The 15,657-nt window shown below is 38.8% G+C and overlaps 1 protein-coding gene across 3 annotated transcripts in view; it reads right to left on the bottom strand.

Annotated features, from left to right (window-relative positions):
* Positions 1 to 12,445, bottom strand: part of sorcs2 (sortilin-related VPS10 domain containing receptor 2) — a 307,513-nt gene extending 295,068 nt beyond the window's left edge. The window contains exon 1 of one of the 3 annotated variants that reach the window (XM_081599375.1): positions 12,103 to 12,445. Coding sequence is in view for 2 of the 3 variants with exons in the window: in XM_081599374.1 (XP_081455500.1) it covers positions 7,487 to 7,798 (312 nt within the window). In the remaining variant the exon portion in view is untranslated. Of the gene's footprint in view, positions 1 to 7,486; positions 8,108 to 12,102 lie in introns of those variants that run through there. The other 2 variants (XM_081599374.1, XM_008435096.3) reach the window with 2 other exon arrangements.
* Between the last annotated feature and the right edge of the window lie 3,212 nt (positions 12,446 to 15,657).

The following is a 15,657-nucleotide window of genomic DNA, read 5'->3' as shown; positions in this document are numbered from 1 at the left end:
TAAACAGGTGTGGTCACAGTGTCGCTTTTTAAACATGCCTCTCCCCGAAACAATCGATCCACATAGAATAGAGAAACCCTATTATACGCCCGGTCCAGTTTCCAAACGCATACATCATGTAGACACACGCGCACACACACACACCCACACACACACACACACACACACACACACACACACACACACACAGAGCGATGCTGTTCATCGCCACAGAGAAGACAGAAATAGATGGAAGAAGAGCTGGGCTCAGGGTTCCCCAGGGCTAGCCAACAACTCAGAGAAGAGAGGCAGACACAAAGAGAGTCCTTTCAGTGGTGAAGGCTCTCTTCAGTCAGAAAGCTGGTGTCATGTTATACAGCTTCACCCTTGGCAGGAAGTCCTCTGGGAACCAAAGTTCTCAGTAAATAAAAGCCGTTATGATGCTCCGGATAACAAATTTACTCCTGGTAGATGGAAAAAAAACAAAAAACATTTCCAGCACTTTCAGTTGAATTTCTGACTATATCACAGCACTGAGACTTCATTAGAGAACATTCCTCTGAACAGTAAAGTGTTGGCATTAATGAATCTCTGTGCTGCATTTCCATTAGAAATGGGCACAAAACCTTGTCGAAAAAACAGTTTTATGATTGCGGCGTTTCCATTAAATAAGAAAAACTAAATCGCACATGAATAAGTTTGTTCTCGAGATAAGTCATTAAACATGTTGCGCCATCATCCTCCAACTACTTCCTGTTTTCTTCTGTGTGGTTTGTGCCAGTAGCAACATCCGGTTGTTGATCATGAGATGCCAAAAAATGTTTCCATTGAAGTATTGTGAAATAAACCAATTTCGATACAGACGAAAGGAAAAATTATATTATATATATATATATATATATATATATATATATATATATATAATGTTTGCATCATGGTGCAATAGCAACAGCTAATTCGCAGCACTAGTCCCTAGATGGGCTTTTAAAAAAATAACTAAAAATTGAAGTGATAATCATTTAAAATAGCGCAACATAATGTATACAAACAGAAAAATGTAAATCAAAAATGGGTACAGTTCTTTTTTTGACATAACCAGAGTTTTGTTTGATTTTTGAACATACTAAAACTAGTGACGGACTTTAAATCAACAGGAAGTGAGTTCCAAACCGCAGATCCTCTCACAGACAGAGCACTTTGAGCAAAAGTGGTTCTTCGAAAGCGGGCCTTACAATTTCCATCCAAAGCTGCTCTGGTAGATCTGCTACGGCCCTGCAGTCTCTGTATACAAATCGCTTAATGGTGTAGGTGCAAGTCCATTTAAACACTTAAAAATCAATTTTAATACATTATCATTTAGAAAATTTGTAAAATCCAAAATGCCAAATTTAACCAAAATGTGACAGTGATGGAATCTAATCGGCTTTTGATATAAAACCTTTAAGGCCCGATTATAGAGACTTGCTAATGGTTTGAGTAGTTTGATTAGTCTGAGACCAGACAGTAGGTCCGTAGGTAAAATGTGAGGATCAGTGAGTTTAAAAACATCTCTGCACAGTGAAGTGTCAAACAATGTCTAATAATTTTAAAACAATTTATATTTGATCTAACAGTTTTGCAGATTTTATCAACATGGCTCCTAAAATTTAACTGAGCATCCAGAATTATTCCTAAATATTTTTCTTGTGATACTGGTTCAATAGGGTCCCCATTGATCTGAATATTCAAGGACTGCCAAACTTTTAATCAAAAAACAAAAGGTTTTTCAAAATTGCCATGTTTCAATTAAGAAAATGTATTTCAAATGTCAAATTGCACAATCATATGGTCAATAGAAACAGCTACAGATAATCATCATTTACTGACTGGAAAAGTAGGTGGGATTGTCTGGTATGCTGCTAAATTTGTTCAAATGTATTAGACAACTTTGTGTCATTTATCAACTACAAATCTGAACTGAAGCTGCTTTCCTTCCTTTCGTATCTATATCCTGTCTCTAGTTTAGGGATAACTCCACATACGCTGATGACTCAACTATTTTTTGTCGTTAGGTTTGTCACAATAACAAATTTTACTGGATGATAAATTGTCCCAGAAATTACAACAAACTATAGTCATTTCCAGACAATGTTCAAGGAATATGGCATAATACTAGTTTTAAAGATCAATAAACTTTGATTTTGTAAAGAACCCGCAACACTGGAAGTGGATGAAAAGGAAAACAATAACCACAAAAACAAAACCCTAATTTAAATGGTTTATGAAATCTGTAAAAACTGCCCTTCACAAAATATCAGAAAAGAATTCCACTACTTTTAATTTATTATGCGATGAATTTATTTGTTAGTTACCACATAACATTACAGACACTGAGTCTGCATGTTTATAAGGCCAATAATTGGCAGGGGCAGAATTTAAAAAGAAAAAGAAAAAAAAACTAGTGAAGATTGTTTACCACTTTCAGCCCTTAACAAAATGCCTTCTTTTAAATGCCAGTTTGAGACAAACAGACAAGTGCCTTTAAATTCAGCTGATTTCAACCAAAAAGGTCAGAAGTTTGGGGAAGAAAGAGCCTTAAAGTAACACTCCGTCAATCGAAAACAAGCTTTTAAAAAATAAGCCTTAAGCCACGTCTTTTCTTCACTGAATGTGGTGCGCTAAATCATTTGTGTGCTTTTAATAGGCATTAAAAAAACTAGAAAATGTTGAAACTCATTCGGGTTAACATTTTTTTTAACTGTCCTTCATGAGAGTCCCACCCAATCTGCAAAAAACGAGGTTTCAATTATGTTCTTAAAAGCCAAAATTATGTGTGATATGCATGTCACCAGACCAGAAAGCTCAATATGCCATTCAGCATACCGAACTGAGGAAGTTTGTGGAGTTTTATGTAAGCTGTTATGCAAGTAAGATGATACAAAATTAAAGGGGAAAAGATTTTTGCTGTTCTTGTTCTGCTGACAGCAGATGTATTACCGCCATCTGCCAGCCTCACCCCCTACCACTAGAATGATTTTTTTTTTTCTGAAAACTAATGGTGGGACATGAATCAAGTGTCAGATTTATGTTTCGCAAATGATAATGGTAAAATAGATACATGATGAAATATTGTGAGCATACACAAAAAGGTGTAGATGCAACAAAAGCTTTAAAAACTTGATTTAGGCAAAAAAGAAGAAAAAAAAACAGAATATCTTTAGGACTTTTTGGAGAAACTTGCTGGAAAGTCTCAGAGTGTGGGATGTACTTCTTACCAACATGCTGAAGGATGATTCAACATGCGTGGGTGTCCTTACATTGCCACTGATTCCAACATCAGCATGTTGTGACATCTGTGCGAGTCCACATGCCAAGGAGTTATGAGGCAGCAGTCTGGTTTCATTGGAACTTATCCTTATCATAGCCCGTCCAGTGGACATGAAACTATGCTGGCATCGCGGTACGAGAGTGGTTGAAAGAAAAAAAATGGTTTCCAAAAGTGTGATGTGGTGTTTAGACATTAGCTAAACTTTAATGTTTTAGACTCGATACATGTGGAGTTTTGGCATGTCCCAGTGTAGATTAAAGACCAGTTCCTGGTTTTAAAATGTAAAACTTCTGTCTTTAAATTTGCGTCTACATCATTGCTAATGGAAGGAATATTTTTGCAATGATCACTGCTGCCCCAATTTTAACAAGCAACTGATATGTATATTCAGCCTAAAGCAATATTGTTAACATGAATATGTACTGAGAGGAATTACTGTCATATGACTAGCTACATAAAATCTATGCAACATTGATTTCTTTCCCTCCCATTTTTCCATTTGTACTAAATCTTGTTTGGCATTTCAGGGTTAAAATGCAGATGCTGTAGGATATGAATGAACATGTATTGAATTTTTGTTGTAGAAAACAAAAATTCAATCTAATTTTTTCCTCTACACACACACACACACACACACACACACACACACACACACACACACACACACACCTCTCTATAGTCATGGGGATTTTGGCATGTGAGGGTTAAATTTATGGTCAGGGTATAGAAATGAATGGAAGTCTAACGCTAAACCTAAATCCTAAACCTAACCACTCCCCCCCCCCCAAAAAAAACTCTCCTGGGGCCTGTGCTTTGGGTCCCATAAAGACCAGAGGGTCCCCATAACGTAGCATTTGTTGGAAAAAAAAAAAAAAAAAAAAAAGATGGGCTTTCCAATGTATCAAATATAAGTTGATGCACACACACTCAAGTTCTGTGGAGGCTGTCCAAGAAAAAGCTGTACTGCGACCTCATCCATCAATTGACCAATCACAGCTAGCCAAAGAAAAGTGAATGTCCCTTCAAAAAGAGAACTCAGGAAAGCTCACATGAAGCTGGTTTCAACAGCAGCGCTTTTACTAGCAAACTGTTGGGGCCATTTATCTTCTTGCTAAAGCACTTTGGAGTCTAAGAGGTGGAGGGTGGCTTCCATCACGTCAGACCGGACATTATCTAGACTGATGCGGTAACGGAAGCCACCTGGGCTGTTGACCCTTTCAGCGGAGATTTACCTGTAGAAACCTTAAAGACTCAAAACTGACATAATGAAACCAGAAAGGAAGTGGAGATTCATTTTTACCTTCCATCCATCTGCACACTGCTCATAAATGTCAACCCTAGAGAAATTGAATGGCCCCATTTTTCTGTGTTTATTAGACCGAGATGAACTCACTCTTTTCGACCTTTCAGTGTACACACGCAGTTAATTGAGTATAAGGCAGGCCTAGAGTTCTGGAAGCAAGTGGAGCGCTGGGCAGGAGGATCCCTGCGGATTTATCGCCTCGTTTGGAGGAAAAAAAAAATGGAAGAAGTTCTTCACAAGACAGACAGGAGTCCAGCAGCAGAATGTCAGTTCTTTATTAGTTGAATAAAGTCTTAAATGCCAAAGCATCACTCTACCATAAGGTATTTCTGAGATGTATTACGACTTCAACACTGAGCTGCTTGGGAATATCAGGACTATTTTAAACTGTAACTTGAGCTCAAACTTAAAACAGAGACCCATTTAAAACTTTTTGTATTTGCTTTTAGATCTACATCAGTTTGACTGGAGCAGATTAACCACTAGGTGTATCCAACTCACTGCTGAGCAAGCTGACAAGTTGATGCTAAATCCAGTGGATCTACTGTGAATCACTTCCTGTTCCCAGGAACTGCCCTCTTTTCCTGGACCTGAGATTGTCCTCCGACATCCTCCAAGAGTGAAATAGCATCATTGGCTAAAGGTCAAAACACCTGATTGATGTGGGGAAAAGTGCAGCAATGAAAGAAAAGTCTGAATGGGAAACATTGAAGTTTTTGTATTTGTTAAGAGGAAAATTGCATAATTCTTAGCATCACAGGTTAAAAAGCTCCACACACAAAAAAAAATGGTAGTTTACAAGCTCCAGCATGCAAAACACAGCAGTCCAAAGCAGCTCCCTTTAACACAGATTTGCATTCAAAGCAGTTCCTCCGCTTCATTCATCTAATTCTCCAAATCTGCAGCTTCTGTTGTGCTCTTTCACCTTCTCCACTGGCTTTAAATCAATACAAAACACAAACACATATTCAAGCTCTATCTCGCATTCCATAATACATCGTCCACACATCACATTATTCACCAGACAATCTGTCTCAATCCAGCAAGCGGTCATTTCTCCTCCTCCCAGACTCGTCTGGCAGCAGAACAGCAGCTATAGACAAAAAACGCCTCTGACTGCTGGGGACGTCCCCAGCAGACACCAGCACCCCCCATCCCACCAACCCAAACCCCCGCCTGGTGTCTGTCAATATCCATCCACAGATGCCGAGTTTGTTTACAACGCTCTCCACAGACTGAATCCAAAGCCTTTAATTTCAACACTGCAGTTTTTATTCCTAAGGATATTCTACAAATATTACTGTAGACATGGAGAAAGACAACATGTGTCTACAGTTTAATGCTGCTGGGATTCCTGAAGGCCATCCGTCTGAAAAAAGCATTCACACGCCTTATTTCGTCATTTTACAAGTAAAAACTTCACTGAATTTTAAATGGATTTTTTTTTTTTTGTGACAGAGTAGAGTGTGCTTGTCAAGTAGCAGGAAAAAGATGCCTGGTTTTCAAGTGTTTTGTTTACAAGTAAAACACTGCATTTCTAAGCAGCAATCCCATCAATCTGATACCCTTAAATAAAATGAAGGACATCCTGAATTGCCTTCAGGAATCACTAAAAGTAAACAAGAGTCTGTCTGCGATTCAATCTCAGTATGAATCCATCAAATAGAGAACAGAGCATCATAAAGACTAAAGCCCAGCAGGCAGGTGAGGCAGAGACTTCATCAGGCTGCACCGATTTCCTTCGTTGTGTTTGATCAGTGATGAGCCGATACTTGCATGTGAAACTATGACTGTGGGACGTGGCTTAAAAATAAAATCCGTTTTTTTTTTATAGCAATTTCAATTTTATTTGGTTGTCTCCTCACTTTTCAAAATTACCAGTGACAGAATTTTTTATTTTTTTTTCAAAATTGGCTTTTACTTTAATAATTCCGTCTGTGAATTGACCTGAATTCAAGGTTGAAATAAATAGAAGCTGTAAAACATTCTTTTTTTTTAGTGAAATAGCAGCTTGAGTGGGTTAACATCACTCTGGAAACCCAAGAAGAGAATTGGTGAAAAAGAATGTGTAGGTGAGAACTGATGGACAGAATGAGGCAAATCACTGAAGAAAAACTGCTGGAGGACCCAACCAGACAGCCAGAGCTACGATGGAATAATTTAAAATTTAATTAAAAAAAAAAAAAAGCTACCTTTATCTGACAACTACAAAAGCATGCCACACCTTTCAGAATATTTACCCAGACCCCTGAAAGCCATGCATCCTTTCCATTTCATAATAATGTTCCTCCATCATATAATATTCCAGTTACACATTAATAAAGCTTCACAGCAAGTTCAAAAAGAATAAACACTTTTGAAAGGCACCATACCTCCATTATTATCATTACCTAAAGTAATGCAGCATTCCTGTCTAACAAAGCTTCATTATCATTTCTGTCATGGCTAGCGCGCGCGCTGCTCGTCTCCAGACACGCTCGCGCACGCAACCGCGCCGGACTCCCTCGGAACGGAACTGAATAACGCACAGAGGCACTAATGAATCCAAAGTAGTTTTCTACAAGTTAATCAGCACCGTTGTGGCTAAAGCACGAAGCATTCTGGGAGTTGTCCGACAATATGCCAGGAATCCGGGCGCTGTGTGACCTGGACGGAGGATAAGGTGTCATGACAACAAAAGCCCATCTAGCGCGCGTGCAGATGGGGCACCTGGACGCGTAAAAAAAAAAAAAAACACCGCTGCGTTTCAGATCCTTCTGTCTCAATAAGTTGTTTTAAGGGGGGACAGGGCGGAGGGGGGCTGATGGATGCTGGAAGGTGATAAACCGGAGAGGGATGTGGGTAGGAGGGGGTGGTGGAAGCCAGCGGCTCGTGACGGGACGGGACGGGTTACTCACGCTGCTGTTCTCTCCCGTCCAGTGGACCATCGCCTGGTTGTGCGTCGCATCTCCTTTCAGCACAAACGAGCTGCTGAGCAGGGACATCCGTTTATCCCAGGACGCGGCTCTCCTGGCGCGCGGCACCCCGCCACCGCCGCCGCCCGCGTCAAACGTCCGATCCTCCCCGCTACCGCCGCGCCGGCTCAAAGACCCGCTGTCCCCCTGCACGGCTCCGGGCAGCGCCGTCCACACCGCCGCGGCGGTCAGCAGGAAAATGCAGAGGCTCGCGGCGGCCGCGGAGACCGCTCGTTCCGGGCGCAGAGTTCCCATCGCCTTGCTGGTTTATTTCTGTGCGCCGTAGGAGCGCGGAGACTGATGGAAGAGGCAGCTGATGCTTGTGGGAGACGGATAGGTGCACACTGGAAGCTGGAGAGGCAGAGAGTGAGGGTGGGACGCTGAAGAGGGGAAGTGGAGCGAAAGCAGACAGTGTGAAAACGTGGACGCGTCTCCGAGCCAAGAGCGGTCCGCAGGAACGGCGCAGCGGTGCCATCTGCCGTCCTGCAGCTGCAGCGAGCCGCCGCCGCCGCTCCACTCAGTCCGTCCTCATGTGGAGTCAGAGGGGGTTGGGGGGGGGTTCACATGAACGGGCCCGCTGGTGGGGGTTTTCTAACGCGGGGCTGTCCAAACTTTTGTCACGTGGCCCAAAATTGTCAGCTCCAAAGAACGACTGAGTTTAGAGCCGATGTAGGTAAAAAAAAAAAAAAAAAATCCAACAGATATTCTGAGTTTACTCAGAAAAGTTTTGATTTTCAGATTTTGTTTTGGCAAATTTTTTAATTTTTCCAACTCAAATTCAATGTTTTGAGAAAATTATCTAAATCAGAATTTCAGTGGGGTTTTTTACCCAGCAAAGTTGACTTCTGAATTTCTTTTTTTTTTTTTTTTTTTTTTTTTTTTTTTTACAAAAGTTGAGATTATATATTGTATAAAAGTGCTTGTGGGCCAAAAAAATTGTTTTTCAACAATAAACTAAGCAAGAAATATTTTTAATGAAGCCAGCAATCAGATTTTTCTAAAACACAAAATGGTTTTTCCTTGTTAAATGAAAGGTTGCTTTGCTTATTACTTATCGTTTTGGACTAAAGTGAAGAAAACTGAAATCGAAGGAAATGGTTTATTCTCAGCAATAAAACCAAGATCTAGATCAGAGGATTCCATTTTGGATCAATCTCTGGTTGTTTCAGCTAGAAATTTGAGATTTTTTATTTTTTGATCAACATAATGAGACGACCTCAAAGGAATCTCCAAAACGATCAGTCCAAAGAGTTATCTGCATAATGTTGTTGGACCACTTCAGGCTGTGTTGGTGGGAAAAGAAGGGGGTTAAATTTCACACTTGAGCCAACAAAATAATATCCCCCCCCACTGGGTCTGTCTTCCCATCTAATTATGAACCGGAGCTGGATTAGAACCATGACTCCTGGGATTAGGATTTACTTTGTGGAGGGGAAATCTGATGTTTTCCACGTGAACAAGGATTTATCTTTCCAGCCTGATGTCATGTTCTGTTTCTGTTGATCTGGAGCTAAATGTACAGAGGGACTGATTGCGTAACATCTGCTAACGTTGTACCCATCTGGCTTTTATTACAGTTTTTCCATATGCTTATGGAGTTCTGCTTGTAAAGTTGCACTGTCAAAATATTTAGTTTGTAAAAACTGAATACTTAGCTTGTGAATTAAATGTTTAGTTTGAATCACATTTATTAATTAATGAATGAACATCATAGGGAAAATATGACTTCAGAAATGAAGCCACATCTTATGACAGGCTAAATAACCCAAATAGTTACTGTTAATTTTTTGACTTTGAAATGATCCCATGTAGAAGAAGTACAAATGTTGGTTACAATGTGTCATAAATCTGACTTTAAAAAACCCCCAAAAAACACAACTTAGAATCCAAGAAGCTTGAGCAGATCCAGTTTCTGAATTATTTCATGGCATTCTGCTACTGTAGGAGAATAAATTCAAACATCAACACATACTAACACATTTGAACCTGCTGCATTGCACAGAAAAATTTGACTATCGTTGCGGGATTCAAACTTTGTTTCCCTTAAAGAACGATTCTGGTTTTAGTGACCAGTTTGGGCGCTGAAAGCATGGTCTTGAATTATTTACTCGTGTGAGCCCTTGTGATGTTGCTGCAGGTCGGGGATGAAGGGGGAGAGAGTTGTTGGCTCAACTAACCTCAGATCGGTTCCCAGGGTGGCATCACAGCAGCACAGCCAGTTTGAATAATTAATGGCAGTACAGGCATCAACATCACACCAAAACCAGGTTTTGCCTCATGACAGCACCATAAAGTTTCTGAATGCATGTCCACAAACACACAGAGTTTTTACAAACTAAACCCAAGGTTCTCAATGTGAGAAGTGTCTCGGTAAATGTGAAGGCTCCTAGAGACCAGCACAAGTTTTTACATTTAATTCACAGGTTTGACTAAAGACAAAAGTCAAGCTAAACTGAGTCGTATGCAAATGCTACATTGTTGGCAAACAGTAGTTACTTTTCTATTGACTGTAGAATTGCGGAAATTGAAATTACAAAAAGTAGATCGATAGAAACGCAGCAATTTGGGGGAAAAAAAAAATCATATTTTTTGATAAAAAGTTCCTGCGCTGGGATGATGTTATTTTCATAACCATATCAAAGTAGATGTGTTTAGCAAAACTGCAATGGAAATACTTTTCGACACGAGTCACGTGACCAATAACCCATGTTACTACTGGTGGAAACGTAGAAGACGACAACAGGAAGGAAGACTCAAGTAGGCGGGGCTTGTAGCTCCAACACCTAAATAATGACGTCTCCTCTGATGACTGATGGATGAACCTAGCGTCATGGCTGAATGATGAATCTCTATGTCTATAGAACATTAAGCTCTTCAAAAATTTACCCACTCTGACATGACTGACATCAAAACAACGTGTGTCAACACCAGAAAAGCTCGTCAATAAAACAGTTGCTGGCCTATTTAGTTGATTTCACTGTAAAAAAAAAAATTTAATTAAAAAAAATAAAATCAGAGCTCTGAAAACCAGACAAGAATATAAAACAAACTTATTTTATTGTAAAGGACTGACAGGTCTTGGTATATTTGTGGATTTTCAGCGAACATATTTTTTTTTCCTAGTCAAAAAGATTTAGGTTCCTATACTTTATAAGATTATTAAAACGCAATCAAACATAGCTTTATGGCAAAAGTGCACCTCTAATCATTGGTAAGGATGGTTTAAAAAAAAATCAAATAAAAAAAATCATCATGTAGCCTCGCATGTACGAAAAAAAGATTAGCATCTAGACTTTTGAACGCTTTAAAGTCCGTTCCAGTATCAGAGGAAATGCCATTTTTGATGTAGTGAAATAAACCGTGTGGAGGGAGAAGGTACGGGTCGGTTTCTAAGCTAGCTAATACCACTGTGCTAATTTGTCTGTGCTACTTTTACAGACAAATTAGTCCAACTTGAAGTAGAAGCCATGGGAAAAACAACTTGGAAAAATAATCTACATATAAAACTCTTCAGGCCTTCATGGCCTACGTTAAGGTCAAGATTTGAAAGCAACCGAGCAACAACAGCAACAGTAGGAGAATTCGGAGTCAAAAAGCAAAAACCCGTCTCACATTTGCCCAAAAGTGTACCCGGTTTTAGGAAACCATGGCAACCCAGCATTACTACCGTTGTTTTCCTGTAGAACTTACTGATTACTGAAACAATCCAATATATTTTAGTAGTTTACAACTCTGTTAAACATCTTCAGGAATACAGACACAGGCCTAGCCTGGAAACCTATGAACACATATTCTCTGTTTGGGAAACATCCACTGTTAATTTCTGACTGAACCAAATGAGCAGCAGATTAATTAAGGAAATTATGTTGATTGCTACACATTTTAAAAACAGATTAAATCAGTGTTCTTAGCTGCTTTTGAGAGAAATCTCTGCAGTCTGCGTGGTATGCGGCTGAGTCTGTGTCCTTGGAGAACCTCATTTACACTTCAGTGATGGCAGCATTAATGCACAACGCTGCAACATGCTGCCTTTGAGAGAGAGCACATCTTCCACTGGGTTTCTATGCATTTTTCAACAAGTCAATAGAAAAGCACATTCTACAGATATACCTGGGTAAAAAGTAGTGGCCAAAACACGTACTGGAATTATAAACTTCTCAGAACAAGGTTGAGACCAAAAATTGACCCCAGAAAATTCAGAAAAGATTTTAGAAGAAGACACCAGACATGTTTCTGACAAGGAACATACTCAACACCATCCAAAACGTCACACATCTGTAATTTCACAAATATTTGGACCTTTTCTGTTCCAGAACATAAAAAAAGACAACTTTTCCATGCCTTCCATGTTTTTATGACATTATCCACGCTCTACCAGAAATAAAGTTTTGAAACTCTTAAACACTTTATCATTTTTTATTACTTTAACTTTGGACATTAAATGTGCACCCAAGTGTCAGCAACTGTCATGGTGTGAGTTTTGTGAAAGAGTTAAGAACAGATAAGATTTTAGTGGCAAAAAGAAAGTTCTTGAAAATTTAAATGAAAAACAGACTTACTAAATCGCCGGTGGAGAGTCAGAGTAAACGGGCAGCAGATGAATGCAGCAGGAAACGGTTGTCAGGTTCGTTGAGTTGCTCACTGCCAAGATGGAAGTGGTTGATTAAAAACTGAGTACAGCTGCGACTGCGTTTCCATTGCAAACGAGAAAATAACTTCGTCAATATACCGCTAATGTCTACAAAACAATTTCGCAATGGCGGTTTTTCCAGAGATGTTATTAAAATCACACCTATTTAGTTTATTCACACTATAAGACATTAAAAAAACACGCTACCCCAACATCCTGCAACCGCTTTTTAGCGTCTTCTTCTTTATTACGACTGACAAACGACGTTTAGATGTGAATTACCGCCATCTACTGGAATGAAGTGTGGCTCAAGATGCTAAATGTGACAGATTTTGAAACTAAAAGTCAATAAACAAATAATAATAAAGCAAAAATAAACAATGTATTAATTTAGTCTTATTAAGGTGCCTTAACAAAAAACAACAAGACTCAGAAGTGGAACGTTTAACCAAAAGGTCTTGTATAATCAAATTGTAGTCTTCTTCGTGGTTTTCGCCAGTAGTAGCAGAATATTGTTGGTCACGTGACTCGTGTTCGTGAAAAATTTTCTATTGCCTTTTATTTTCTTAAGACACTCATTTCGATACAGCAAAAAAAAAATAATACACCTCATCTAATGCTAAAAATGCTAAAAACTATTTAATGGAAAAACGTGTATTTTTTTTAGAATTGGCATATTTCAATTAAGCATATTTATTTTTTGCAGTTCTAAGTTTTTTTGTCAAGGGAAAGGCAGCTTAATGGAATATGAATAACAAACATGAGAGAAGCTGAAGAGGATATAAACTTTAAACCAAGGAGAGAAGGCTGACACAGATTTAAGGAAAGCAAACTGAAAGACACACAAAGACCAGAATGTAAGAATAAAAATGAAGAAACTTGATCTAAAGGAATTAATGAGTACGGCAAGACATTTACAGCAATGCTAATGAACCAAAAATGGAAAGACCTGGTGAGCAATAATGAATATTGTGAGTGGAAAACGGGAAGATCAAAAGAAAATAAATAAAACAATAAGAAATTTATCAAGACAGAAACACAAAATGAAACTCAAAAGCTCAACGATAGAGACGGGCAACAACCAAGGTATTATATTCCAAAGGAATCTGAGCAAATTCTTCCAAAAATTCAATTATGGGTAAGAACTTGGAAAGGCCCAGGAAAACATACTGAAGCCACTTACTGGCCATGTTTCCATAATTTTTTTTTTCTTCAGATTTTGAAATATCGCATTGGAGAAGGTTGGTGCAGCAAGTGGATTCTTGATTGTTCCGTATTATTTATACAGCTTTCTGACGATGGCTTTTGGACAACTCCTGATTATTCTTCCACCTCCTCTGATGCATTACGTTTTACTCATAGATTATGGCTCCAGTGCCACTCACTGCAACATTCTGAAATTCATAAATCCAGCCATAAACTTCATCATTAGTATTTTTTTTTTTGCAACAGCAAGACTTTGACTTTTGCTATGAAGGTCTCTGCTTTTGTGAAGGTCTGTTTTCACCAAAAATGCCACTCTGTGCAATACTTTGGTAATGAGAAACTTTTTAATTGGCCATTGGTTAATATTAAATCAGCTGATATTGATTTGCACACAGCAGCAGAAATGCTTTGTAAATACTGACAGATTCCACCTGGTTTCTTGACTTTTTATGCCTTTTTATACCATCCTTTGCTTCCTGTGTTCAAAAGACATTCCCTTAGTGATGCCAGTTTTTAACCCATGTAGAGGACCGAAAGAGAGCCATGTCACTGTGAAGTGAGCAAAAAGCAGTACGTGGTTATTAAAGACAATCTAAAATGTGTTGCATTTATATTTATATTTACTTTAACTCTGTAAGTAACTCACAATATGGAAAATCTAAGCTTTTTTAACTGAAAATAAAAATGATCCAATATCTAAACCTGCTTAATTCCTTGTAGGGTCACTACTAAGGAAAGTGAAACGTGCCAATAAATTGTAAAATTATTTAAATGTGTCATTAAAATTTGAAATAAATATAGAAAGAATTTATTAAATATTGAATAAAATAAATGACAACAACTTACTAAAGTTATTTCCACGCTTCCTGTGAAAATATTGACCCAGTGTCAGAGCACACTTCACAGTAAATGTCCTGACTTACTGTTTGAAGCAGCCAATCACACTCCAGGGTCTCCTTAGAAGCAGCCCTAACCCCACCCACTTAGTTAAATATGTGAAGTTGACATGTTAAAGGTGCAGTATTATATAAAACCAGCTTTTTTCAGCTTTACATCCTTTTATAATGTTATTCCCTCAACAAAAACATACCTGGACTGTTGCCTTGGTTCATTCTTGGACGTTTGAGAAATCCTTTAATCTCCCATGGCAACTGTTCATTTGCACAAAACTCTTGGATGGACCTAGCCCCGTCTTCAAGACAAAGCTCCTCTTTGGAGTTGGAGTTTCTAAGCTACATAACTTCCACTGTACAAATCACCACTCTTTCCTGACTCCCCCCGCTCAGCTCCTGCAGACTAGCCAACAGCAATTAGCAAACACCTGGTGGAACTGTGCATCAGCTGACCTTATTGTGTGAGCTACTTCTCAGTGTAATGCTGGTAAAATGTTGTTGAAGGGTTACTAGAGGAGTGATATTGTGATGACTTCCTGAAGGCGGAGTTTCAGAAAGCATTCATTTTTAAAGAGATAGGGACCCAATTTCATGGCTTACAAAGCTACAAAATCAGTTTTCTTTTATGTCATATTTTATACAGTTACTTGATTATACTATAAAATGGCACTACTTTCTTGGAAAACACACAGTTCTGTCTCTTTAAATTAATTTATAATGTGCTTCAGCACAGGAACATAAAACAGTTATGTTTTATGTAGCTATTTTAAGTCATAAAATAATTATATATAGCTTTTAAAATGAAAGATTTCCCGTTTTTAAAAACAAATAACAAATTTACATAATTATTTCATAGGTTAACATTTCTAATAATTTGGAACTTTTTACTCTCACCGGGCATAACTTCTCTCTCAAATGGACAATAGGGCACACTGTGGACATTTTGCCATTTAGCACAGTTAAAGCATACAGGCTTCATGAGGGAGAGGCCCTGGGCAGGATTCAACCTGGAGTCTTCTTACTCAGGTGAGACAAACAGAAAACTTCATCTGACTTCTCCACTGCACTCTCTTTTTGATGCCTGCAGCTCCGATTAGATCAAAACTAGCCAAAGATCTTAAGGGGAAAAAAGTTGCATAAATCCAATGATTTGGTATCACTCATCACCCACACACACACAAACCGACCCACACAATATGTGCGCCAGCTACGTTGCACCCTTCATGACCCCTGTTGTCAGCATGCGTGTAATTGCACCTTCCGAACAAGAGCTGACGTTTAAATATTTCATAACTCTGTGGGAATGTGTGTGTTTTCGAATCCGTGGCAGTGTGTGAATAAGATGGAAGGTAGGACTGGAAGAGTGAAGAGCCTGTGGAAAGACT

The sequence above is a fragment of the Poecilia reticulata genome, chromosome 18 (genome assembly GCF_904066995.2).
Source record: "Poecilia reticulata chromosome 18, P_reticulata-male-v2, whole genome shotgun sequence".
Lineage (NCBI taxonomy): Eukaryota > Metazoa > Chordata > Actinopteri > Cyprinodontiformes > Poeciliidae > Poecilia > Poecilia reticulata.
The sequence above is the reverse complement of the archived record's forward strand: the minus strand, read 5'-3'. Positions and strand labels throughout refer to the sequence as shown.